General features: G+C 41.2%; 1 protein-coding gene across 2 annotated transcripts; it reads left to right on the top strand.

Annotated features, from left to right (window-relative positions):
- Positions 1–18013: 18013 nt before the first annotated feature.
- GPR141 (G protein-coupled receptor 141) lies at positions 18014–24318 on the top strand. 2 transcript variants are annotated; one of them, XM_075086133.1, is made up of 3 exons: positions 18014–18138; positions 20886–21025; positions 21106–24318. In XM_075086133.1, the coding sequence occupies exon 3, from the start codon at positions 21109–21111 to the stop codon at positions 22051–22053; it is 945 nt and encodes a 314-aa protein (XP_074942234.1). In that variant the 5' UTR covers positions 18014–18138; positions 20886–21025; positions 21106–21108; the 3' UTR covers positions 22054–24318. The 2 variants fall into 2 exon arrangements, with proteins under 2 accessions (XP_074942234.1, XP_074942233.1); XM_075086132.1 differs by lacking the exon at positions 18014–18138 and having other exon boundaries at positions 20786–21025.
- The last annotated feature ends 922 nt before the right edge of the window (positions 24319–25240 follow it).

Here is a 25240-nt window from a genome sequence, read left to right as displayed (position 1 = left end):
TTTTATTCCAAGAGAAAAACATTGGAGAAAATGGTAAAAACTCAGTGCTAACAACAAGCATCTGCCGTGTTTACTGAATACTTCTGGTCAGGTCTATGAACATAGAGAAAATTTGTACAAATTACTGAAGACATCTGCTTGTAAGTCAGGGTGACATCTTGTTACTTAAACACTTCATTCTCCTTGCAGCCTTCCTCAATCTAGACCGTACTGTATTCATCACTTGCATAATATTCCTGGAATGATAAAAGTCACAATGGGCCATTTCTATTTCTATCTCCCAAAGGCTTATCCACTATCCTCCTCTTCCTTGCTCAAAGAGATACTCAGAAGCAATGAAGAGATGTCCTCCAATCTGCTCTCAGCAGCACACCAAGGGTATATGTTTACAACTCCCATTTTCATCAGATGTAACTGTAGTCCTTACAGAGATGTTGTACTGTACAGAGTAGGAAACAACACTTGGCCGAAGACTCGCTGGCTCAAGCCATTTTTGTCCATCAGCACTTTGATGCTGCTGGTATTTTCTTCACAATGCATCAGACATTTATTATAGGGAGATTGAAAGAGTTTTACAGCCTATGGTGTGGCGTACCACATAGGACAGATACTTGGTTGAACTTCTGGTCCATTAATATGTAGTTTCTGAACACTAGAGAAAGGCCATGATAACTCAGGTGGCAACTGCCAAGCTCTGATGTTGCTCTGATTATAATAACTTTCTCCAGCCACCCAGGAATTGGGAGAATGTGTTATCATGTTCACATGCTTTTGACCCTTCAAAGATTGCTACTGTAGAGCTGAAAAGTCAAATATTTCTCATCTGAAAGAGTGAAAGAAAAAGACTGGGAAGAAGCAGGAAAGAGAATGAAAGACAAACAGGTGGTCAGGAGGTGCGGTCTGTTCTTCTGGTGACAATGTATGAATCAGGCAGTTTTCTCTTGTAATGATTAAGGAGGCAGTTGAAGGCTTTCAGGTTTCTGGTGTGATTTATTGATGGGCATGGTAAAGACATCAGGGCAAATTACTCCCAAAATCAAGCAGATGAGCAACAGCTGTTGGTTTACTGCTATATTTTTTACTGCCTACCTGAAGGATGTTTTACTCTGCCAGAAGCATGGACATGTCTGTGCCTGCAGTGATCCAGCCTTGGGAGATGTTGCAGCAGGGTTGCCAGTCCTTGTGATGTAAACAGTGGGCATGGCAGGGAGGTTCCATGCCTGATGCCAGCCCTGTCTACACCTTCACCAGTGGCCACCAACACCATCGACTGCCCATGTCCCGCAATACCCAACCCATGGGACTTGATATTCATCCAAGGTTGCTGAGAGTTGCTGTTGCTGGTATAAGGAGGCTCTCAATCACCTTTGAAAGGCTGTGACAGTTAGTTATGGGGCAAATCTGAATGGAAATATAATCCAGACTCATAGAAGATGAGGGGATTTGGAACAGTCAGGAAGGATTGACTGAGGGCAAATCCTTCCTGACCAGCCTGATTGCCTTCTATGATGTTATGCCTGTCTCTGTGGATGAGAGGAGAGCAGTCGCTGTTGTATACTTTGACTTTAGCAAGGCCATTGACACAATTTTCCATAGTATCTTTACAGCCAAATTGGTGAGATATGGGTTGGATGGATGACAGTATGTTGTGTGGAAAGTTGGCTGGCTAACTAGGCTCAAGGGGTTGGGATTTATGGTATGAAGTTGAACTGGCAGCCAGCTACTGGCAGCATTTCTCATCTGATATTGAGGTCAATACTGTTTAACACCTGTATTAATCACCTGGCTGCTGGGATGGAGTGCACCCTCAGCCAGTTGGAGGATGATGCCAGTTTAGGGCAGGTGACTGGTACACTCAAAGGCAGGGATCAAGGGCATTCAGGGGAACCTGGACAAGCTGGAAAAACAGGCTGACAGGAACCTTATGACAGTCAGCAAAGGCAAATGCAAAGCCCTGCACCTGGGAGAGAAAAGCCCATGAAGCAGTGTGAGCTGGGCACTGCCTGTCTACAGAACAGGTTTGCAGAAAAGGTCCAGGGAGTACCTGATAGAGAAGTGGTACATGAGGCCTAATAGCCAAGAAGGCCAACCAGATCCTGGGCTGCATTACCAAAAGCACAGGCAGATCTTATCACTCTCTCCAACTACCTTGTGAAAGGCAGTAGAAAAGATGGAGATGGATGCTTCTCAGAGGTACATAGCTATAGGACAAAAGGCAATGGATATAAGCAACAGCATGGGAAATTCCAGTTACATGTTAGGAAAAAAATATTTTCCCTCTGAGGATGGTCAAACATTGGAACAAGGGGCCATAGATGATGAGATCTCCATTTTCGGAGATATTCAAGCTCCACTGGACCTGGCACTGAGCAACCTGGCATAAGCCAGCCCTGCTTTGAGTGATGGGTTAAAATGTATGACCTCCAAAAGTCCAAATCCTGTATTACCCTAGGACTCTGCAAGTAGATCAATCTTTAAGAGCCATGCATAAAGCTACATTCCCAGGGAAAGCGCAAACTTTACTCCTCTAAGAAGCAAAGTTCAGGGATATTTAATGCCTCATATAAGCACTGAGGATGAACAGCTCCTTAAAAACTTACAGCTGCTTTCACTTGAGGCAACAGTAAGGTTATTGGATTTCACAGGTTAGTGTGAAAAGTTTGGTTCCGGAAGCCTTTCTTACTGTTACTGAAAGGCAAAGTACAGCCTACAGGCTAAAGAGTAAGACACAACATTAGGAGAAAAGTAGTCTAATTATGATTCAGTAGTGGACTTGCTCAATGACTTTGAAGAAATCATCTGAACTCTTTCATGCCTTACCTTCATAACATATAGTATAGGACTAGTGGGCTATTACACAGTTGAGACAAATTCAACACTGTTTTTGATTTTTGCATTTGGATATAGTGGAAAACATCGCTGTACTTTTTATTTTATGAAAGGTATTACTATGTCTTTTTTACATTGAACTGGTTGTAAGTTTAAACTCCAGATCACTAAAATCTTACAAGAACATTTTCTAAGCTCGACTAGTAATTGGAGCAATAGTTTCCTTAATATACCATAAAAAGAGCAGTTAGACATTGCTAGGGACAGTATTATATTTTCTCCAACTATTGCTTTTTATCTTGTAGAATCTTAACATTGGGATAGAACAGAACATTTAATGAGCTTTTGGATTTAAAAGTCTCCAAGCATATGCCCTTAATCTGGAAGAAAGAGAACATCCTTATTCTGAGCACTTTTATTATTCATACTGAAACCCCTGGGAATGTATCTTCAAGTTTTTGAAGACAAATTAGTTAGTCCTGCTACTTCTTGCATGGCCAGGTTTTGCAGCTATTCTGCTGCGCCACTGATAGAGAACAACATTTGGAAATTAAAGGGGGTGAAGGAATAATAACATCTTTGCGTGTGCCTCTGCTGCTCTGCCAGATTTCTGGTAGCAGATTTATAAATTGGACACAATTAAGAACATAGCCAACAGTGTATAAGGAAGAGGTTCATGATAATCTCATAGCAAATCACTGCCAAAACTTTCTTCTTTTCACTTGCCTTATTCTCTGCATTTATAAAAAGACTGAGTCAATACTTCTCATTTATAAAAAGACTGTAGTGTACAAAAAGCACATGCAGAGTGGGTACTTACATCTCTTTGGAAGACTACTGTTTGATAATGGGACAGAGGATTTCAGGAGTACCAGAAAGCATTCAGCCTTGCAGGCTACCCTGCTTCAGGATTACTACATAGATTTTACCACTGCATCATGAGGAAAGTTCCTGCAAGGGCTCTCAGACCAATATATTCACCTCTCAGGTGTTATCTGAGGAGCTGAGCTGATCTTATGCTGCTGAATGGCTGAGTGGCCTTCGTGCCCCAGGAGGAAAAACACCTGTACCTGCACATCCACATATATGACTATAAATGCTTACTCCCACATGTGCCTTTTCACTTTCAGTGTGATTAGTCCTCTTTCTTTCTTGCACCTGTAATTGCTTACAAGCAGATATATTTTAAAATAAGTGGAAATATTTAATATATATTGAACAGAACAAGAATAAATAAAAAACCCAAACAAGTCAACAACAATAGACTTGACATGTGAGCTGATAACAATTGGTCCAATCGCATTTGGCATTGGTTTGTGGTTTATGGGCAGTGGGTGACATTTCAGGAAGCAGACAGAGCTGAGTGCAGTTGCACTTCCCTGCAAAGCCGAGGAGTTGTACAGAGCGAGGTGAGTCTCCTGCTATGCTACTGCAGAGTCCGTGGGTAAGTGCTGCAAAGGTACTCAGCAGAGGTACTGGAAGCAGTCATGCAGAAGGAAGTATTTTGCCCCTCACCTTGGGGAGGAGGAGGGAAATATTGTTAAACTCTAATGAGAAGTCTGCGGATCTGGATGGAGCTCAATGGTTCTTGGCAGGAGGTAAGCTTAAAGCAAAGCTGGGAGGAAATTTTATAGATTGGAAGTTAAAAGTGCTTCAGGTTTTTAGTTCACTGCAGCAGTTGTGAATATCAGATTTTGTGAAACCTGTGGAAGCAAAGTAGAAGGTAGTTAAAAGTGTGTATTGGGACTCAGTGTTGCAGGAAGGGCACCTGGGCTTCTTTTATGATAGCACCCATACTTTCATACTCCTTTCTGAAAATTAATTTATTAAAAGAAAATGTAAACCAGAAAGACAAGAGTACTGCTATTGGTTTTGACAGTTAACCTTTAAACAAAGAATAAGAAAGAAAAAATTCATACTGCTTCTACTAGCTTTCTCATAGGCTTTGATACTCTTTCATGAAGAGTAAATTTTTCAACATCACCTCAGATGCTGAGGATCACAAGTCCCCCTGATAGTCAGAGCGTTGCCAGCTCTGCCTTCACTTCAGTGCTTGTGGACACCTTCCCTAATGCTCTCAAGTGAGCACTTGCACAGCTCAGCAAGGATGGCGTTTGAGTGGTTAAGTGTCCATTTCTTGAGGGGCTTTGGATGGATGGCTTAGACACTGGTTATCTGCTCCAATACTGAATTTTACACCCCTGTCCTCCTGTTGCTCAGCACATACAGGAGAACATTAGGAAGGCAACAAAAGAATCCTGGGTGACAGATTTTTTCCATTTTATTAATGTAGCAGAGCTTTCCTTCATTAGCCAGGAAGACCAGCTGAGTGTCTTTCTCAGTGATAAGGGAAAAGAAAAGCGTGAACTCGGTAATACAGATAAATCAGACAAGGCAGAGCTGTGGCTGGAGGACATAGAAAAGTGATCAGAAGGTACATCAGCAAAAATGACCTGTGTCATCAAATGCAGACTGGTATATGTGTGTATTATTCAGGTAACTCCATAGTGGTGGTCTGTTTGGACTCCCTAACTTTGCTGGGGGATCATGTATCAGGTACATTGTCTTTATCTCTGTAACAGCAGTGGGAACTTTTTTCTTCCCCGGTTGTGAGCCCACAGGCTCCATGTCCCTCTTTCTGAGAAGACAGAAAGTAGCAGAATTGATTTTTCACCTTCCGCTTTGAGCTGTACCATTACAGTTCTCATCTTTGTGACACCATTATCAGTTGAAGCACACAAAAAACTTACATCAGGGAAAACTAGGCTGCAGGTTTGAAGGGCACCAGATGCTCCGCAATAACTGTCCATACACTTGCTGCTGTACAGGAACATCTCACTACATGAGAGCTTAAACCTACTTGGTGTTCTTAGCACCCATGGAAATGCATTGCTCCTTTGAGTATGCTGTTTTATGTTTGGCCCCCCAAAAAAGGTATATGCTGCTCTTCAGGTGGTGAGCAAAACACAGATTCATCTTCCTAAGAGAACTGCTGCAAAAATCACACATTATTCATAAGTGGGAATATTCATAAGTGGAAGTGTGATGGCTATTTTGCCTTGCTTTTTTGCATGGTTATATGCTATAGGGTTGTGCTTCATTTTGGTATGTAAAGGAACCAGCCTTTCAAGTGCATTGTCAAAAGCAACTGGAGTCTGAGAAGATTCTGCTTGTCATTTCGTAAGTGAAAAATCTAGCAATACCAATGACTGGATAAAATAGTTGGAGTCTTTTTACCATTATGTATAGGTTGTCTAATGATGACACTGTCATAACATCTAGCTGATCTTCACAAAGTATCCGAACACCTTTCAAAGCTAGATTGAATAAAGTGACTATATTAACCAGCTGCCCCAGATTTTTTCTTACCACATCTTCTCCTTACTCAAATGCAGAAAATTTTGCAGCACAATATTTTATTTTAGTAAGTTTTTATGGTTTTTTTTTTTAATAAATATGCTGTTACAAATTTCTGTAAGACGTAAGAGAGGCAATAGCTTGGGAGAAGAGATTGCACCACATCTGTAGCTTTGTGGTGGTTCTTAGTTCATGGTTCTCAGCCCCAGAGCCATCTCAGATAGTTACTATCTCAATCACTTTATCCTTATCTTAAAGATCCTCTGGGAAGTGCAGTTGCTCATCCTGATCTTCATTCTGAATCAGGGAGTAGCTGCTTTGAAAAACAAGGCTAGGGCTGTGGAGGATCTTGAAGAGAAGAAATGGATCTTCTATGGGAAGCTGGTGCTGGACCCCCCATGTAGCATGGGCTGCTGCACTGCAGCCACCTACATCAGCTGGAGCTGCCTAAACTTCAAGTCCCAGAAATATGTGCAGCTGCCATTCAGCCTCAGGGTGACACCAGTATCATGGACAGAGATCAGACCATCATCAGGTCTGCCTTACAGGCAGTCACAGCTGATGAGAGGCTTTACATCTCAATTTAGGTCCCAAGGTGACAAACATATTAGTGTGGACAAGTAGGAGTGGCTTTATGGGGACCTGCCCAGTTTGATCTCTCCCAACCTTATATCTCAGAAGCCGAGGCACCAGGCAGCCCTCTGCTTGGTGCTGGGTTGCTTGTCTTCCTGCTGTATCCTGGCAGAAGTGAGTGATTGCAGGTGTGTAGTTCCTGCTGCAGGAGATGGCCTGAGGCCTCCCAAATCAAGCTGTGCAATTCTCAAAGTTTGCCTCTTTTCATTCACTGACCTCCTACAGGGAAGGATGAACAGGTGAATCAGTTTTTGGAAGAAGGGCAGAAAGAATTCATTCCAGGTGTTCAGTTTCACGATCAGGATTATTTTGAGCATTTAAGAAGGTGTTAGCAGTACAGGTGGCATTGTCTGAAGGAAATTTTGAGACCTATAGCTGTCAAATGCTGAAGAGGTTGGTGTAAAGGTGGTTTATTTAGGAGAAAAGTACTTGTCTTCCTACAAAGAGCATTGCAATTACTTTATTTGTCATTCTGTGATATCTTCCTTGATGAAACAATTTGCTCAGTGGATGAGAAGAGACCCTTGGACATCACCTACCTTGATTTTAGCAAAGCATTTGACATGGTCACCTTAACAACCTGTTGACAAACTGGCAAGTTACAAACTGGACAGATGGACCACAGATAGGTGGAGAACTGGCTAAAATGCTGCGCTGAAAGGGTGGTGGCTAATGGCTCAAAGCTAAACCAGCAGCTAGTCACAAGTGGAGTTCCTTGGGGGTCAGTACTGGGCCAGATACTATTCAATAGCTTTATAAAAAATTGGGAGGACAGTATTGAATGCACCCTCAGCAAGTTTGCAGATGACAACAAATTGGGAGGAGAGAGATGCTGAAGGAAGGGCCACCAAATAGAGAGACTGTAGTGGGCTGAAGGATTCAGCCAACAAGAACTGCAAGAAGTTTAACAAAGATAATTGTTAAATCCCACACCTGGGACAGAGTGATCACATGGCGATGGGGGTGGGGTGGGGTGGCTGACTGCATGGGGTGCAGCCTGAACATGTGCCAGCAGTGTGCCCTTACAGCAATGAGAGGGAACCTTGTTGTGGCCTGCATCAGCAATAGTACAGCCAGGAGGTCAAGGGTGTGATTATTCCATTCCACTTACGACTCATTAGGCCACACCTGGGATGTTGTGTCCAGGTTGGGTCTTCCTAGTCCAAGATGGACACTGGAAAATTCAGAGTGGCAGAATATCCTTCGCTAGAAATATTCAAGACTTGATTTTATGGGACCCTGGACAGCCCTGCTTTCAGCAGGAGATTTGACTGCAAAATCTCTGGAGATCCCTGCCAACTTGGATGTTTTTATGATTCAACAGCCACAATAGACACAAACTGAAATGTGCACATGGCTTTCTGCAGGGTTATGCAGAGGTACCAAAACCAGCTCTGGAGGAGCTAACTGAAGTGCTGAAAATACTACAGCCTCTAAGCCTGGAAAACTGGGATAAATTTGTCTAGAGGGAGTGTCACACCAACACAGATTTATCACCAACTACCTATTTAAAGCTAGCTTAGATATTCTGCATAGCATTGTGTTCTGAACTACATGCATACCTCAGATTTATCTGGTAACACGCATATCTTCTTTTGTCAATACCATACAGAAAGACTGCATGAATTCTACCCTTCTACCTCTAAAACAACATGTGCAGGCTGCTTCTGAATCTGAAACAAAAAAGTTCGGGGAAAAATACTTCAGAAAAAGCATAACAAAATAGAATGCTGGAACCTCTCACCGGATTAACCGACTTCTTGACTTCTTTCTAACCTAGAAGAGATCCCTGGTACACAGCTGAAATTAAGTTCATATGAGGCTAATCTTAGGTGTGGGAACGGAATGAGCTTAGATGCCCGGTGAGTTGTCTAGGGAAAACTGAATCTGAAAATTAAGCCAAGATGGCTTTTGATACAGAATTCATTATTTTATTGTCAGTGCCATACTGTTCACTGAACAGAGTGAAATCTTCCTTCCTAAGTGAAAACAAGTGGCAAGAGTTTTAGCCAAAGAAAGAGGCATAAGGGAAAATCTGGAGTGGATACTCAGTAGGCATTGCTTTATCTGCACTTGTCATTGTGCTAAAGATACTTAGCAGAAAATGGTGAGATCTCTCACCAGGGGGGCTGTAGAAATTACTGAAACTTTCAGTGACCATCCTGATTTCATGGTGAAGAGAGAAAAGAAAGCTAGCAATGGGAATCTCTCCTCAGTGAGTTGATGTATCTCATTCCAATTCAGTAGGGCAACTAAGCACACTAACTGTGTGGGTTTTTTTCTTAATCTCCCCAAATTCTTAATATCACTGATATCAACAGGATAGCTATTTTGGGGGTTATCTTTTCTGTGAAGATGTATTCAAATTAGTGCTTAATGTGCTAACTTGAGAACGAAAAGCAACGGGGCTAAAGAGGCATGTTGCTACGGCCAGTCTCAACAAATCCCGTTGAGAAGCTAAAGGGCCCACCACTGCCCTACTGTGGTGATTTCGTTTCTGGATCAGAGCTCATATCTGCACAGGATATCTCCTACACCACACACTGTTGTACCAACTTACGTTGGTGCCATTTTGGGCTGCTCTCCACCACGGTCCACTGACTCCAGCTGGATTTGACCCTTTTTTTTTTTCTTTTCCTTTTTTCACATCTATCTTGTACGGCTCATAACATCATACAGGACTGCCCTGTCAGTCTGTCTTCAGCTAAGAAGAGCTAGTAAAGGCTATAGTGAATAAAGATGTAAAACATTTGCCACTTAAGCTTTCCAGTGATAGGGAATCTGTACAGAATAACCTGGGTGAAATGAAAAGAAGGAAGTTAGGGAAACTGATTGATAGTTTATAGTTTTCAATACTACTTTTTACAAGAGGTCTAAAGATCAAGCATGAACAGGGGACATGTGGCATGGTCCTCTGTGCCACACCACAGCACAGGGCAGTCCAAAACCAAATAAGCAAATTTGGGCAAGAGTTATTGTACATGGCCACAAGCAGCATGGCCCAAGGTTTTCTGGGGAGTCTTGTGTCAACAAAATGGGGAGAGAGGCTTCAGGAAAGCAAGTTAGGAGGACAGTGGGACAAAGGCCAGGTGTGTGTACTCCTCCCACAGCCCAGAACAGCAGCCCTTACCCTAGCTGTTTCTGCAGCTGCTCCTGGCTGGACTGTCTGGCTGCGTCCTAAACATTTCAGCTGAACTTCAAATAGGCAAAAGTCTTAAAAAATGCATCAGTAATGAGCTTATTCCTTACACAATTAGCTTCACACTTTGGCAAGTGCACTGAAGATCTTAATTTAACACGAGTGCTTATCATTAACTCAAAACAGGAACCTCCAGATTTTACAGCAAAATTAACCATTTCAGCCCCCAAAATTTGATGTAATAGAGCACCTGCATGCATACAGCGCCTCATTCCATTATGCAGTCTTTAGCTGTGCTGATGAGGAAAGGCTCTTACAAATCAATGCACTTCAGGGATGCAGTGTGGAACAATTCCCTTGCAGTAAACGCCTCATTTCTGAAAGAGGTAGGAGGAACCCTGAATTCCTGCCTAACCCAACTGTAATAGTGAAGTCACGTATTTCATTGTGCTTATGCTGAGGTAGGAAAGCATTTTCCATATCAATCTAGCAGTACTGGTACTAAGCTTTGCTTTCTGTACTGCTTGTAGGCAGACATTCTTAGACTGATGCAGGGAGATTTGTTCCTCTGCCAACACAGGCAACACATTTTAGCATACTAAATTGCATAAATATCTGTATGTGCATATTCAGTGTGAAAGCGATCATTAATAAAACGATTTTTTCCACTCACATGATGATAATATTTGTATTAGCTCAGCAGTCAGAAATCAAATGAAATAAACAATCTGAGAATAAGAAAGTATTAGCAAGTACAGCAAACATTTTGAGGGTGAGTAGCAATAGACTTGTGCTGTAATCTTCTTTTTTTAAAAATATTGTTCCTTACAACACGCTGCCTGCCTCAGCAGGGAATTGCTGAGAGGCTAGTACAGAGTTCAAACAAATTTTAGGATGAGCTCTGACTTCTCAGGTGAAGGGAAGGGCTTTTTCTTCTTGGAAAGGTATGTATGCATATAGGATTGGCATGGTACCTCATATATGATTTAATTCTCTGCAGTCTAATGTCATTCTTCTGGCAGGAGTAATGCATCTCCTTATAAATCAGGTCCCCCCTCCATTTTTTTTTATCCTGGTGAGAACCAGCTCTGGTAATGAGTGGATTACTGCACTGGATTCCTGATGAAAGTCGTATCTCCTGAAAAACCTACCGGTACGCAACAGATGTGAACGAGTAAAATCCTGCAGAGCACCATAACATTAGAGTTGGTGATAGACTGCTGGAAATGTGTAGTTGTTAAAAATAAATAAGACACCTTCTCAAAAAGGTCTGTTTAGGCTGTGGTCTGCACAGATATCTTTTGTACATGGTTCTGATTGCTCCTCCCATCCTCAGTGACAAACACTGAGGCCAAAGCAGGGTGCCAGTAGAAAACAGAAGTAGATATGGGGAAAGTTAGGCAAATTGTTAGTGTTAGAACAGTTTTTTTCTAGATTTGTGACCACTGACTCCCACACTATTAAAGAAGAAGTACAGCAGATTTTGTTGTGGATTTAGGTTTTGTTTTGTTTTGTTTGCAGTACTTCTCTGTTGAAAGAGGTGGATTACAGTAAGAGCTGAATAAAAAATTGAGGTGGTTTTATTGATACGCTGTACTTCAAAACGGAATAAGGTGCAATTTTGGTGCTTCCAAAGGGGGAAAAGGTAGTGAGATAGACTGAAGGGGAAATAGACTTTCTCCACACCACCCTGCCTCAGGCACTTATAAGCAAATTTCTTTTGAGTAATAATGCCCAAGGACAGTAACTTGCAAAGCAGGTATTTTTTCCCCCTAAATTAGAAAAGGGAACTGCTAGGAGGCCACCAGATGTGTTTCCACTTTTCACAGGAGCTTGAGTTTATATCTCTGCTGTGCAAAGATGTGTGAAATGAGGAATTGCAAGTCACATTTTCCTCCCTATACTTTCCCAAAATGTTCTTTCAGATGTGTCACAGGCAGTATTTCTCACTCATAGGATGCCTTGCACTGCCTGGATGACAGCCACAAATCACAATTGCTTCAGAACCCAGATAAAGACATTTTAAGAAACCTATTACAGACAAAATGGTTTTGGCTGTTATTGATACTGAACATTTTTCGTTCTGTAGTTAATTAATATCTTTCTATTCAGGTGTTTGAAATAGTAAGGCACATTAGAAATATGAGTCAAAAATATACTTTTGTTGGTAGCAGCTAAAAGTTACTCACTCTAACTACTTACCTTTCAGCTATTCATATTAGCAACAGATCTTTTATGTAAAGATAACTTGCAATTAACCTGTCACAATTACAGCTTAATAACTCATCCAGCCAGTCTTACGTACTAGGACCAGGCTCATAGCTGGCACTGGGAGGGACTCTGAGCAGATCTGGGCTTTGCGTAAGGAGCACAAGATGTAGCAGATGGTGCTCTCCCTGTAGGTCATCCTTTTACCTAGGAAGCAGGCAGTGCCCTTGCTTGAGGACACTGCTCTGACCCATGCTAAGAAAAGGCCTGAGGAACAGGTGACCAACACTTAGTGCTGGTCGGTCAACAGGTACATCTATAAAACCATTTTTTCACAGTCAAACATACATGGCAATATGGGATTTTCCCCAGTTTAGGAAAGCATAGATTATATCAGATCAGTTATCAAGAAACTGAACCTTGTTTAATCTGCCCAGCCCCTGATGTCTCTACTGCAGGATTTTGGAAGGCAGTTTCAGATGAACCTGTCTTCATGCCATAGTTGCAATTGGCTGCTTTATATTCAGGCACAAATCAAAGGGAAAATCTAAAAAGCAGGGCCTTGATCTGCTGTCTTATGCAGATGCTGTCCTAGAGAGGAGAATCAGGCTCATGCCTTGCTGCAAGGCTAATACACAACTACGGGACAATGCCTTGGCTGGCATGAACAGGCTTATATTTGTTAATATAAATGAAGTTTATGTGATGGATCTGAATATATACAAGGAACAAAGAAGGCTGGGAATCAGCACTGAAGTAGTTTTTAGATAATTCAAGTCCTGATTCTTTCATGAATGCAACGGGGAGCAGGGTCTACCTCTTCCAGCGTAAAATAAAATGACATAATTAAAGAATATTCTGCTACTTCTAATAGAGTTTTCTGGCTGGAAGAAGTCTGATAAACTGTCCAGCAAAGCTGATTTATTCAGGTAACTCTATCTCGCACTTTGGGGACTATTTCAAAACGCACCCTTAGCAATCACAGGTATAGAGACCCCTCTGGGGGCCAAATTCTCTGCTATCAACATCAGTGTGGTGTTTTCAGGAGTGTCACTCCAGCTTTACCCTCAACTAACTAAAAGAGTCAGGTTACCCACAGTGAATTTAAGGTGTTCAGGTGGATGTTATTTTTTGCTTTCTGCCACCTACATAAGTGAAGGAAAAGAGTAGTTTTTCTAGAAGACCCAACCACTACACCTGCATACCTCCTACCACCCTGTATGGTTCGCTTCTGAATTAGCACTCCAAATCCTTAAGACCTGGCAAGCTAAATGTCAAAAAACAAAACACCTGGGTTGCCACGGTTATTCTGTGTACATCTCTGAGTTCAGAAGAGCTGAAAAATCACTAGTAGCTATATTATGCCTGAGCATAAAGGGGACAGTTCTCTTTTCTCAAGGACCTTTCACACAATCCAAAGTAAAGGAGCCTTTACGCTACTCAGGTTTCAGGACAAGTAGTCCTTGAAATCTGGGCCAGACTCTTAACTATTATTAAACATCTTTGGCCCATGAAACAGTTGCTATAATGCAAATTCAAACTAGGTGAAGGTCTGATCTAAGTGATACAATAGTACTGTGCAAACCCACTAACATACTACTACTAGATTTTAGGGTATTGCTAAGACCACCAGCAATTACTCAAAGCTTACAAAATACTTGCATTCCTAGCACCTGCGTTTAAATTCAGCTGGTGTGTGCTGTTCTAAAATAATCACATTCTGCTGCTAGCTCAGTACATTACCGGTAAAAATCTAAACAGTCTGGAATATATTCTCTGAAAGACAGTGCAAGAAACATACTCCAGAGATTATACGTGCTGTTGCTAAATCTTGGGCAAAATTGCATCAATTTAGCAAGGAAAATGAATTGCAATCATGTGTATTAAGCTTTCTATCCCTATATAGACCTTGAAACTAACTACATCTTAGAGATGAACAAAGATAATGAGGATGTCTGTCCCAGACCATACTCTGGTATTTCAATATTTGTTTTAATCCTAAGTCAGTGCAAGGATGGAAAATTTGCAGAATGCAAACATATGGAAAGAAGTCAACCTGGAAATCCCCATTTGTGGTGACTGCTTGGGAAAATAACATTGTTATTTATCCACAATATTATATGACTTATAGGTTATGTAATTATTATATGTATCAACAATATTATGCATATTAACATATTATATGTATTAACTTATTTTAGGTATCAACAATATTATATAACTTAAATCTCTCCACACATATAGATGCTACCTGCAGGTCTTTAAGATATCTTGGCTTTCTTCACACTATTAATCAGAATGTATTTATTCTAGAACAAGATCTACAAGAAGCCAAGACAACATAACTAACTTAAGAAGGTACAAGACTTGATTTAAGGGTATCTTAGCTTTATACCTGGCTTTGCCACAGAGGTTTCAGCTTTTTAGCTGCAGCATGGGGAGAATGATATGTATGCCTTCTTTTAAAAGAGCTTAGAGATCAGCTGAAGAAAGGTAATAGTTAAGAGCTAAGCATTATTATGGTTGCTTTTTAATATTATCTGGACAGCTTTTTAGCTGTTAGCCACTGTTAAAATTGCAAAATGCAAAAAGACGGTCTTCATCACATACCAGTCTGCTGTGAAGTACCATGGAACTGTATGTCCCTTGTGTTTTTTAACCAAATGTGAAGCAACAGGATGTAGTCAGTTAAAATGTTCTTATGTAAGGTTATGTGTAAATGTTGAATGTTAATACCATTGCTTTCAAAACTGTTATACCTAAATATCACTGTGGGTTCTGACAGAAACGAGTTAAGCCTGCAGGAGGGCAAACTGGCCGTGCACAGACTCATAACAGAGACTCAGTCCTGCATTAAGACATCTTTTACCACACAACAGCCATCATCGCTGATGAGCCTTTGATATTGACGTGGCCAATGTGTTTTTAATAAAATGCCCCAGTTTCATTTTGCTAGCTGTGTACACGTGTAGCAAGGCACTGACTCCCATGAGATCCAGATGCTGAGTTACAATCCTGGCAGAAAGCAGGACTGAGGCAGAGTGCTGGGCTTTAGGGTGAACTTTGTTTTACCCCTTACACTCTGATGTCTATACTTCAACCGTATCTAAAGACACACTTAGCCAGTTCCAATATAGATCATATTTTGCTCCTGCCCTACCCTGTTTTCTCAAAACACTCTTTCAAATGATCCCCTCCACTCCGGGGAATAACCTTTCCAAATGAGAGTCTGTGTGATCTGTGGGGCTTACATCTGTGTGCAGACTTGATCATTTTAGGCAGTAGGAAAATGTAACTCTTCAGAAATAGGAGGCTCTGAAAGCTTCCTGTGGCTAAGAAATATCTGCAAATCAGGGGATCCTGTGTTAAATTCACAAAAGAGCTGTTCTGACAGGACATCAGATGACTGGTAGGGGATAGTATCACGCAAGTCAGGGGTGCATTTCTTCTCCCCATGAACTCCTCGCTGTGAATGCACCTAAAAATCTTCCTAAATGTTGTGTGCTTATGAGCAGCTCTTCTCTCATGTAGCTGAGGCTCATAGCTGTTGCTTCCTTGTAAGTTCAAAGAAGTACATAGGCAATGACTCTTTAAAATATCAGGTGTTTTTCTTTTTGTTCTTAGAGCTTGTGTAAAATGAAGAGACAAGTAAACAACACTTGAAGAGTGGAGATAAACTCCAATCTGTAAGTGTACACAGAATGAACAAAAGCCTTGGTTTGAAATGCCTTTAAAACAATGTTTGCAACTTTAGAAAATAAAAAAAGTCTCCAATTGTCTAGTTGTTTAATTTTAAACACATCTTAAAGCTTTTCTGCACAACTGATTTCATCATTGTTATTTGTAATTTCCTAGTACAGGAAAATATTGCTTTATCCTTTTTTCATATTACTGCCCTGTAGTTCTACACTGCCTCCTGCAAGTGAGAGGCAACTTTTTGTTTTCGTCTATCTTTGTGCACGTGTTTGATATTATCCAATCTCTGTAAAGACCAGAAGGGTAAGTTTGCTCTCTTTGATAAGATACAGCTACAATGCTAAATAATTATTTTCAGGAAGGTTCCACGGTTTCCATTTGTGTGTAAAAACAGCGAAAATCTCAAACAAAAGAGGACTAACTCAACATGTTTTTCCATCCCATTTGTTCTTCAACAGACTGGGTTTAAACTAAAATGTATCAGTATAATGATGACACAGTCTACAAGACATGAGTCAACAAGCTAGTGAATGAGTAAGAGGAATCACTAATAGCTGTTTGAAAAAAGCCAATATCTAAATGTAAACACCCACTTGATATTTCATATTTTTAATTTATAATGTTTTCCTTTAGGCAGACGATTATACTTCAAACTTCAGGTGTGTGTGTGGTTATTTTGAAATGAAGAGAATGCTGCAATTATTCTAGGGGCATAGCCTGCATTACCATAACACAGCACGGAATTAGAGCAAATCAAAAAGCAATTACAATACTCTCAACAGAAAGCAGCTCTGAGAATAAATAAGGATGTTTGTGAAACAAATGCACACTTTAAACAGACTTTTGTTAAATAATATTTATATTTTACACTGCCTCCAACCTAGTCTAGTACAATGCAGAGGTGTCAGTTCTGACAAACACTCATTTTCCATTTTATTAAGTGTGTCAAAAATAGAAGTCTTTCATTTGAATTGATCCTTTTCCCCCTCCAAATTCAAATGAAACTTCTCAGTTGGGTGCATGCAGGCTGCAAACGCTTCTTCTGCAGAACCCAACTGTCAGAACACATGAAAATCTGTGTGAAGCCTGCCAATCCCTCAGCAGACTTATACGGGGTGGGATAAATTTTGCAAACACTTGTTATACAGAGAGTAGAGCTCACTGTTTGGCAGAGATTGCAAGAGCGTCACCATTTTTGACAAATGAGTTGTTTGGTTTTTTTCTTTTAATAAGTTGATATAATGTTGATGTAACATAAAGGTGACTGATGAACCTGGCTGAAAAAATAGTAATCAATGAAGAGGACAAGCCAGTGACCGACTGATCTGGATTCCTAAGTCAGGTGCAAATCGGCAACACACATTTCACCACTGCCAAATGCAAAGTTGTTCATCTAAGAACCAATGCACAGTGTTGACGGAGGCAGTTCAGTAACTGAACAAATATGACTGGGATGAAGTGAAGATAAGTATCTTCTATCCCTTACCTCTATTTATCTCCAAGTATCTATAGGGAAAGCCAAGATTTTACAAAGGGTTTTTAGATCTGAAGGCAAAACCAGAAGTACGTACTATGCCTGGAAGCTGAGGCTTTACCAAATCTATCTGAAATATGGCTCACCTTTTTTTTTTTTTTAAAAAAAAAAACCCAAACCAAAAAAACTAACAGTAGGCTAATTAGCAGTAGGATAAAAGAGAAACAAGTTCCTGAATGTTGGAATGTATGTTCTTTTTTTGGGAAAATTTTGAAAGAGACTGAATCATTTTCATAAATGACATGCTCTGGCCTGAAGAGAGCAGTCCAGGAAAGTCCTGCGGACCGTGCTGTGCAGAAAGTCACAGTCACACAGAAATGAATGTGATGTCCTTATCCACACTGATAACTGATTAAACCTGAGTGCACAAGAACTTTTTTGCTGATCGTATTTCTGAAAGAACCCAGCATCTGGCCTCTTGGCAATCTACCTCCTTTGTCAAACTAAAGCACAGCTACTTTGGCAATTGTCCCCAAGCCCTTGGCACCAGCAGATGTCTCTCTAACTGCTGTGTCATTCAGATGAAGTGGTTGCCCATCATTGCCTCATGGCTGTTCAAAGCACGTGTAAGGCAGAAGTTTAACCAAGTGATGAGAGGCTTAAGACAAAGGAAGACCAAACCTTGCTGCAAAACTTACTTGAGCAATATCACTGAGCTGGAAGTAGCTAGAGTGGGTAGGAAGGCTCAGAAACAAGAATACCTCCTTGAGGAGAAACTCTCTGCCTTTGGATGTACAATGGGGTAAGTCCTCTCCGCACTCCTTCTGTTCTTCCAGTTGTCAAGAGCTAACATTAGTGTGAATGAAGAGAAGCCACCTGAGTGAGGCAAAGCTTCAAAGTACTGTCCTGAAGGAGCTCCCTGGTGCTTCTGACATTGTTTGGGGACAAAGGGTGCATAAGAGGAGGGAGGAAGGGATGAGACTGAACTGTAACTCTGTGGACAGGGTACAGCCACTCTGTACAACGCAAGATAGTTAAAAAAGCTAGGTTTAAGCAAGATAGATTCAGTACTGAAGCAATGCTGTTACAGCTGGCAAGAATTTACACCAGCTGACATTGGCAAGGGGCTAAGCAGCATGGGGGAAGACCATTTCTTAGATAACTTTCAGTGGTCCCTTCTGTTGTTCCTTCTCTTCTGTGAGATATTTTCTAGCTCCTGGAGAATTCTACAGCTCATGTTTCCAGTTAGGTTCAGCATATAGCCTATGTTATATAATTAATTAGTCTCTTGTAAGGAATGCATTTATTCTCATTCCATGTGCCTCCTGTTAGCTGTATTTCAGGTCAGTAGGTTACAGCTATGTGAATGTCATTACAATAGGAAACTTCATTTCACAAGAAAGCAGCATTTCCTCTGTGAAACATACCCTGTGTCACGCTATACTCTGTATTCATCACACAGTGACATTTCAGTGGGATGCCTGTAGTAGTGGGGAGCTGATAATCTCATATCATAGCTGCTAGTAGCTTTTTTTTGAGGATTAATGAAAATGAGATTTCCTGCAGAATCTTACAATGAAGGGATTTAATGGTGACCTCAAAGTTCTGCAGAAACCTGCATTTCAGTGTCTCGGTTGCTTATTTGCAGACAGAAATATGTCTCTAGCCATCCCCTTAATAGGACTGTCTGAGGAAAATACCAGTTATCTGACTTGTGCTTATCTCGTCCTTACTGCCTTCAGTTCAAGTTTCGCTGCTGGGCTCTGAAGGGTCACCACGAGGGGTCCTTCCTCCTGAAGCGCAGCCTTGCTGCTGGGGCTGCTCACACCAACCCGCATTTCCAGTGTGTTGCCTTTAGGGCCTGTGGCACTTTTAAAATTTTAAATATGCATTTTTGAATAAAAACAGTGCCATAATGCCACATTTTAGAGACATCTTTTCAAACTAAAGCTTAACAACTTAGAGAAACTGGCGACCAGCTATTGCTAATCCCTTCTGGCTTTTATGGTTGTGAGGCTGAAATGCAATGTCTCAGAAATGAGAACAGAACTGGAAGGAACTTGCGTGGTTTCTGATGCAAGAGCTGCAGTGTGCCAATCAGCAGCACCTTAAGAAAAAGCTCTTCCATTGCAACACATTTTACTTCTCATAATGCACTGAAATTAGTTGTCTACGTAACTCGGAAATGCAGTTTCAAAGAGAAAAGGTCAGGAAGTGCCAACAACCCACATATCAATTTGATATGCGGCAGTTATATTTATGTTGATTACAATGAAATATCTGGAATCTTAGATGCATTGGGATAGCTAGAGAATAACTGACTTTTCAATGTATGATGAGATCTTGATTGCTGTAGGCGCACATACTTACAAATATTGCTAAGAAACAGCAAAAAACGCCTGAGATGCATCGCGGATATTCATTCTTCACTGCGAGCAAAACCAGTTTATAAAACCACTATAAAATTTCCTCTTTTCCACAAAAGCAAGAACTGCTAAAGACCATTTTTCCCCTCCCAACTTCTGGCGGTATGTACTACCTAGAAATGAAAATAAGCTGAAACACCACTCGTACAAAGAGATAGCGCAACTACTTTGTGAAGGTAACAACATTGCAGTATAAAAGAAAAATTGCAAAAACTTACTCAGGAGAAAACCAGCTCTTGTGTTATGGCATTCACTGGTGAAATGGATAACATGCCAGAGTTAGTTTTAAATTATAGCTCAGGTAGCAGCAGCAGCAGTATAAGTGGGATAGCACAGAGACTGTTCAATTTTCCCTGCTTCTTTTCTGCGACTGTAGTGTGGACATCCTCTTGATACTTTCATAGATGTAAACATGGTTCAGGATAACACCCTACCTGAACTCTTCCCCTGCGACACGCTCTTGTAGTACTTTAAAATCCTACCAAAAGTTACATTTACAATTATAAGAATTTTATTTAATCTCGCTTTGAAACAGTAACATATTAAAAATATATAGCATACTTATTAACCTTGCTATTACCTTTCATCGAGCCTCAGCTCGGGCTAAGCAGGCTTATTTGCACTAACCCAGGCTGTCCTTTCCTAACATTTTCTAACAGCCCATTTTGTAACACCCGATTACCACATATTACACGTGAAATGGCCCTGAGCACCAGGACAACACTGCCCACGCTACTCAGTCTGGCAGGATCTGAGCAAGATTTCCAGGGAGCCTGGGTATCCATGGTGTTTAATCCCTTGCTTAGATAAATTGTCCATGGAGAAAAAGGCGTTGACTGTAATGTGTGCAAAACTCAGCCCTCGGTAACAAAATTTGTAGCTTTGATAGAGCAACATATGGTTATTATCTGGCCCTGGGAAGGACAGATTTATGTTGCAAATAAACAAACTGATGAAAGAGTAGCAGAATTCGAACAATAGCTCTGATCTTCACTGTAAAAGTGTGCAGATGCTCAGAAGAGAGGAGAGCTAATAACACGGAGAGCTCAAAACCACCACAATTGTGTCATTTCTCTAAGGATCTCTTCTTCCCACATATTACTAACTCATGCTTGTTTTTCAGGGTACAGCTAGCAACATCTTAAGGACTAGAGCTGCTTCTCTGCCCAACTTTCTCTAGGCTGGAGGATGGTTGGATAAAACTACTGGTTACAGCTTGTGCCAGCTGTGAGATTCCAGGATTATCCCTTGAGCAAGATCCAGGTAGAAAGCTTTGTTGGCTTTTCAGGTGGGCCGTCTCATACCTACTTTGTCTTAGACTTTATGTATTCTTTCATTTCTAGAATATGTACAAGGAAGATTTCAGGAACATGATTGAAGAGAATAGGAACAGCAGTGACTCCTCCTCTGCCTTCACTCACACCAACACCACGACTGCCATCCTGATTACTGCCTACTCAGTTGCCTTTGCTGGAGGTGGGATTGGGACCACCACAATGTTGTTTGTGCTGGTGAAGATGAACACTCTGTCCGTGACCACTACAGCCATTGTTAACCTGGTTGTTGTGCACAGCCTCCTCCTCTTCACGGTGCCCTTCCGCCTGCACTACTATGTCAACAAGAAGTGGGTATTCAAGATGCCATTTTGCAAAGTAGTGAGCGCAATGGTGCACATCCACATGTACCTGACCTTCCTATTCTACGTGATCACGCTGGTGATCCGGTGGCTCATCTTCTTTCAATGGAAGGACAAGGTGGAGTTTTACAGGAAGCTGCACGCCATTGCGGCAAGCGCTGCTGTGTGGGTCGCCGTCATGATCTTTGTGGTGCCAGTCTTTTCCTTTGAATATGGACGCTTAGGCCTATACAATGATACAACATGCTTTAAGTTCCACAAAGAACTTAAGCAGGGGAGTGTGAAAGCCCTGAACTACACCACAATTGCAGCTGTCATCTGCATTACTAGCGTCCTCTTGGGCATCCAGATTTTCGTCCTGGTAAAAGTGGTGAGAAAGCTTTCCACCTCCCTCTGGTCACACCAAGAGTTCTGGGCCCAGGTTAAAAACTTGATTTTCATCTGTGTCATCATAATTTGCTTCCTTCCCTATCACCTCTTTAGGGCCTACTACATACAGCATGTGGGTGATCTGGAACAGTTGGAAAGCTACAATGAAGTTTTTTTGAGTCTGACTGCCCTCAGTTGTCTGGATCTGCTGTCGTTCATGCTGAGTGGAAGCCGACTCTTCAAGCAAAAGGTGGGCATACTCCGCAGCAAGTTGTCTTGCTGCTAGCATCAACCTCCTGCAGTGTGCGCAGACCTGGACCTGGCAGAGCATGGTGCTGGACAGGCATGGCAAGCCCCCTCCTCAGCAAGTCAGGGTGGGCCCTGGAAACAGTGGAACGCGCTCGCACAGGGCTCTGCACACCTGCTCCCCAAAATAATGGTGCGAACTGCCTCCAGTGCCTCAGCTGGTAAACTGGAAGGTTACCTCTGGGATTTCCTCATGGTGCTACCTAGCGAGAGGTGGATGCACCTGGAGGAGAGGGAGGAAAGGGGGTGGGCTCTTCTTTCTTACTGTTTTTACATCAAGGTTTGTGAAATCAAAGGCACTAGGAGGAGACTCAAGAGAATGCGCAAAATATGTAGGAACACAAAACAAAAAGCCTTTTTTTTATGGAATAAGGTACAGATTTTTTGAAATTTAAATGTCTATATAGTTTCGCACATATATTACTTATTTATTCTCCACAAGCTCTCATAACATACCAGGGAAGCTATTCTTTCTCCTGAGTAGGTCTGATCCTTCACTGTACAAGTATCGAACAAGTATACTTTTCTATATTAATTGAAGTATTAAACCAACTCTTTAAAAACAAAACAGCAATAAATATTTATTTCTTAAAAGATTTTATCAAAAGCACCTTTTGGAGATGATACCACTGCAGCAGAAATGTGTTTTGTTCTCTTTCAAACATTATGAAAATGTCTCCAACAACAAAAATGACACATTGTTACTGAAATGAACATTGAAATATCAAACAAAACCCTGTATTTTTATTTACAGAATTGTTCAATTTTAAAAAAAAGTAAGTTAACAGTGAGGATCATTTTATTTAGATCTTTCAGACAGCAGTTGTCTTCTCTTAAAAAATCAAATATTTTAGGTCTCCAAGGTAACAATGATTTTTTTCCTCCTATGTTGATTTTGTGCAATTCTGAAGTTTGTAACTAATTACTCACAGTATCTTTAGCTTGAAATAAATTCTATAAATTTAATACTAGTAGAAGAAATTAAAATGTTACTGCTTGGTTTGGAGGGATGGAAAATCTAATAAACCTGGTGTAGCTAAAAAGCTTATCATATCTCAGTGAGGCATCGCAAGTTGCTATCTCTGAAAACAGAATTGAATTCCACTTGAAAAGAGGAAAAAATCCAGCAAAATAATTCTGTGAAAGATATTAAGATTTTCATAGCTTAGCTGCTTTACACCTATCCCCCAAAAAAGAGTATAAATCCCTGAGTGCTATAATCCAAGACAACCATGGCTGTTCTATCTTTCTTCTTCTTGCCATCTGCATAAGGTCCAATTTTTTCATCTAAAGTCAGTGAAATAATTTTTTAATCATTTGACAAATTAGAGGTTATCAGCTGATTAATTTCCAGTGACAGTCTCTCCTCATGGTGCTGTTGAAGTCCATCTTTTCATACTTCTGAATCCTTCCATTCCTTTCTACTTCACCTTCAACATCTCTTGCTCATCAGACAGTGATCAAATAACTAGTGGTTGATCTTGAGGTACCTGTACAGTCTTACGGCTATGCTCATTGCATTTGGTCCCACCAAAAATGTTTACTTTATAGGATCCCATCTCTTCTTTAGTCTTTCTTCCCTGTCTTTCTTCTTGCTTCAAGCTCCTCTATATCTCTTGGGAGGTCTGATCATGAGAGTATTTTCAGGTCAGCATCTGAGTAATGCTATATAACACCAAAAGTTGGAAAGAAAGAATTGTGAGAGCTTGCAGTGTCTGGGGATCTGCAACAAAAACTGTCTGAGAAGGAATTTGCCCCGAAAGGATCATGGTAAAGAGGAAGACAACTACCAGCCTGATTCAGGAGTAGTCAGGGAACTATGGAGACTTTCATAACATGGGAAGAGCCAACCTGAATGTGTAGTTCACTACCAGTTAATTATGTGTCATTAAGAAAGCAATAGACTGCTGTGATCCAGATTTGGTTTAAAACTACAGGAACAAAGCAGGTCTTCCTTGTGGCAGAAGAGAAGATGGAAAACGGCACAACATTTCTGTTTCCTCCTATAGCAACATTGTTGGTGGAAGAAAATACCTTGCATGTGTTCTGTAGGCACTGCATACCTTCGTAACACTATATTATAACCCTTCTGTCATAATAAAGTTATTAACAAACAAAATGACTGTGCTGAAAAAGTTAAGCAAGTCCTTCCTGCAAATATGCGTATAAATGAAAAGCATTTCGTATCTGAATTTGGCAAGACTTTAAAAAAATAAAACATACATTTACAAACAGTACCTCCCGACCAATCTTAATCAATCTTGTTCATGTAAGTGTTAAAATCACAAGTGTTTAATTCTTGTAAAAATGTACACATTCACAACTCCCTGCACCATAGCACCAGAAAAATAGTAGTTGCTGGGTTTTTTCTCAAATAAAAACTGATGTTAATGATAGTAATGCTAACTCAGGATGATAATGAGCAGGACTAGGGGGGGTTGTAATTCCATGCTTTAAGTCGGTGATACTATTCAGCTCAAAGCCATGCTTTCTGTGGGACTGCCTATGCAAACTTATACATCTGCCACTCATCTTGCTTTGTGAAAGTTAGTGTCTGGCAAAGAAAGCCTGCCTCTGTCCTGAGAGAATTAAGTCTTAGTTAACACTGGCAGGAGTTGTCCTGCCAGGTGGTGACAGATCTGATGCTTCCAGCAAGGGTGCTGAGGGCTTGCAGGGAGGACCTGTTGCTGCTCCCTCCAGCCTCCCCCTGCTCTGGCCCTCACCGGCTTCTTGCTCTCTCCCACCCTCCCAGGCACCCTCCCTCACTTCCCCCAGGAGGGCTGAGGAGGGGTGGAGGTACTGCCAGGCAATGCTACAGAAGAAGAGTCTGAATAACTCCTGAAAACAAAAGTATAGACAAGGCCAGAGCAGCATCTGAAATGTAGCCAAGTGGCTCCTGTGACCAGGAATGGCAGAAGCAGTGATGGGGAACTGCTGACAGGCGGGAGATGATATATAGAGGAAGTTGGGATTTCCATCTTCATCTTCATCTGGGGATGATCAGTTGTCATCATCTGCTTGGTCAGAGGCATCACAGGTGTAAAGGACACCCTGATTTTGCTGACTTTGGATCATGGAGGATGGTTCTGGATTAGAAAACACCATGTGAGAACACAAAAAGCTGTATTACAGCTGGACATAGAGGGGATAGGACCTGGAGAATGTGA

Source organism: Phalacrocorax aristotelis, chromosome 2 (assembly GCF_949628215.1).
Source record: "Phalacrocorax aristotelis chromosome 2, bGulAri2.1, whole genome shotgun sequence".
NCBI classification, from domain to species: domain Eukaryota; kingdom Metazoa; phylum Chordata; class Aves; order Suliformes; family Phalacrocoracidae; genus Phalacrocorax; species Phalacrocorax aristotelis.
This window is presented reverse-complemented; position numbering and strand designations above follow the sequence as displayed.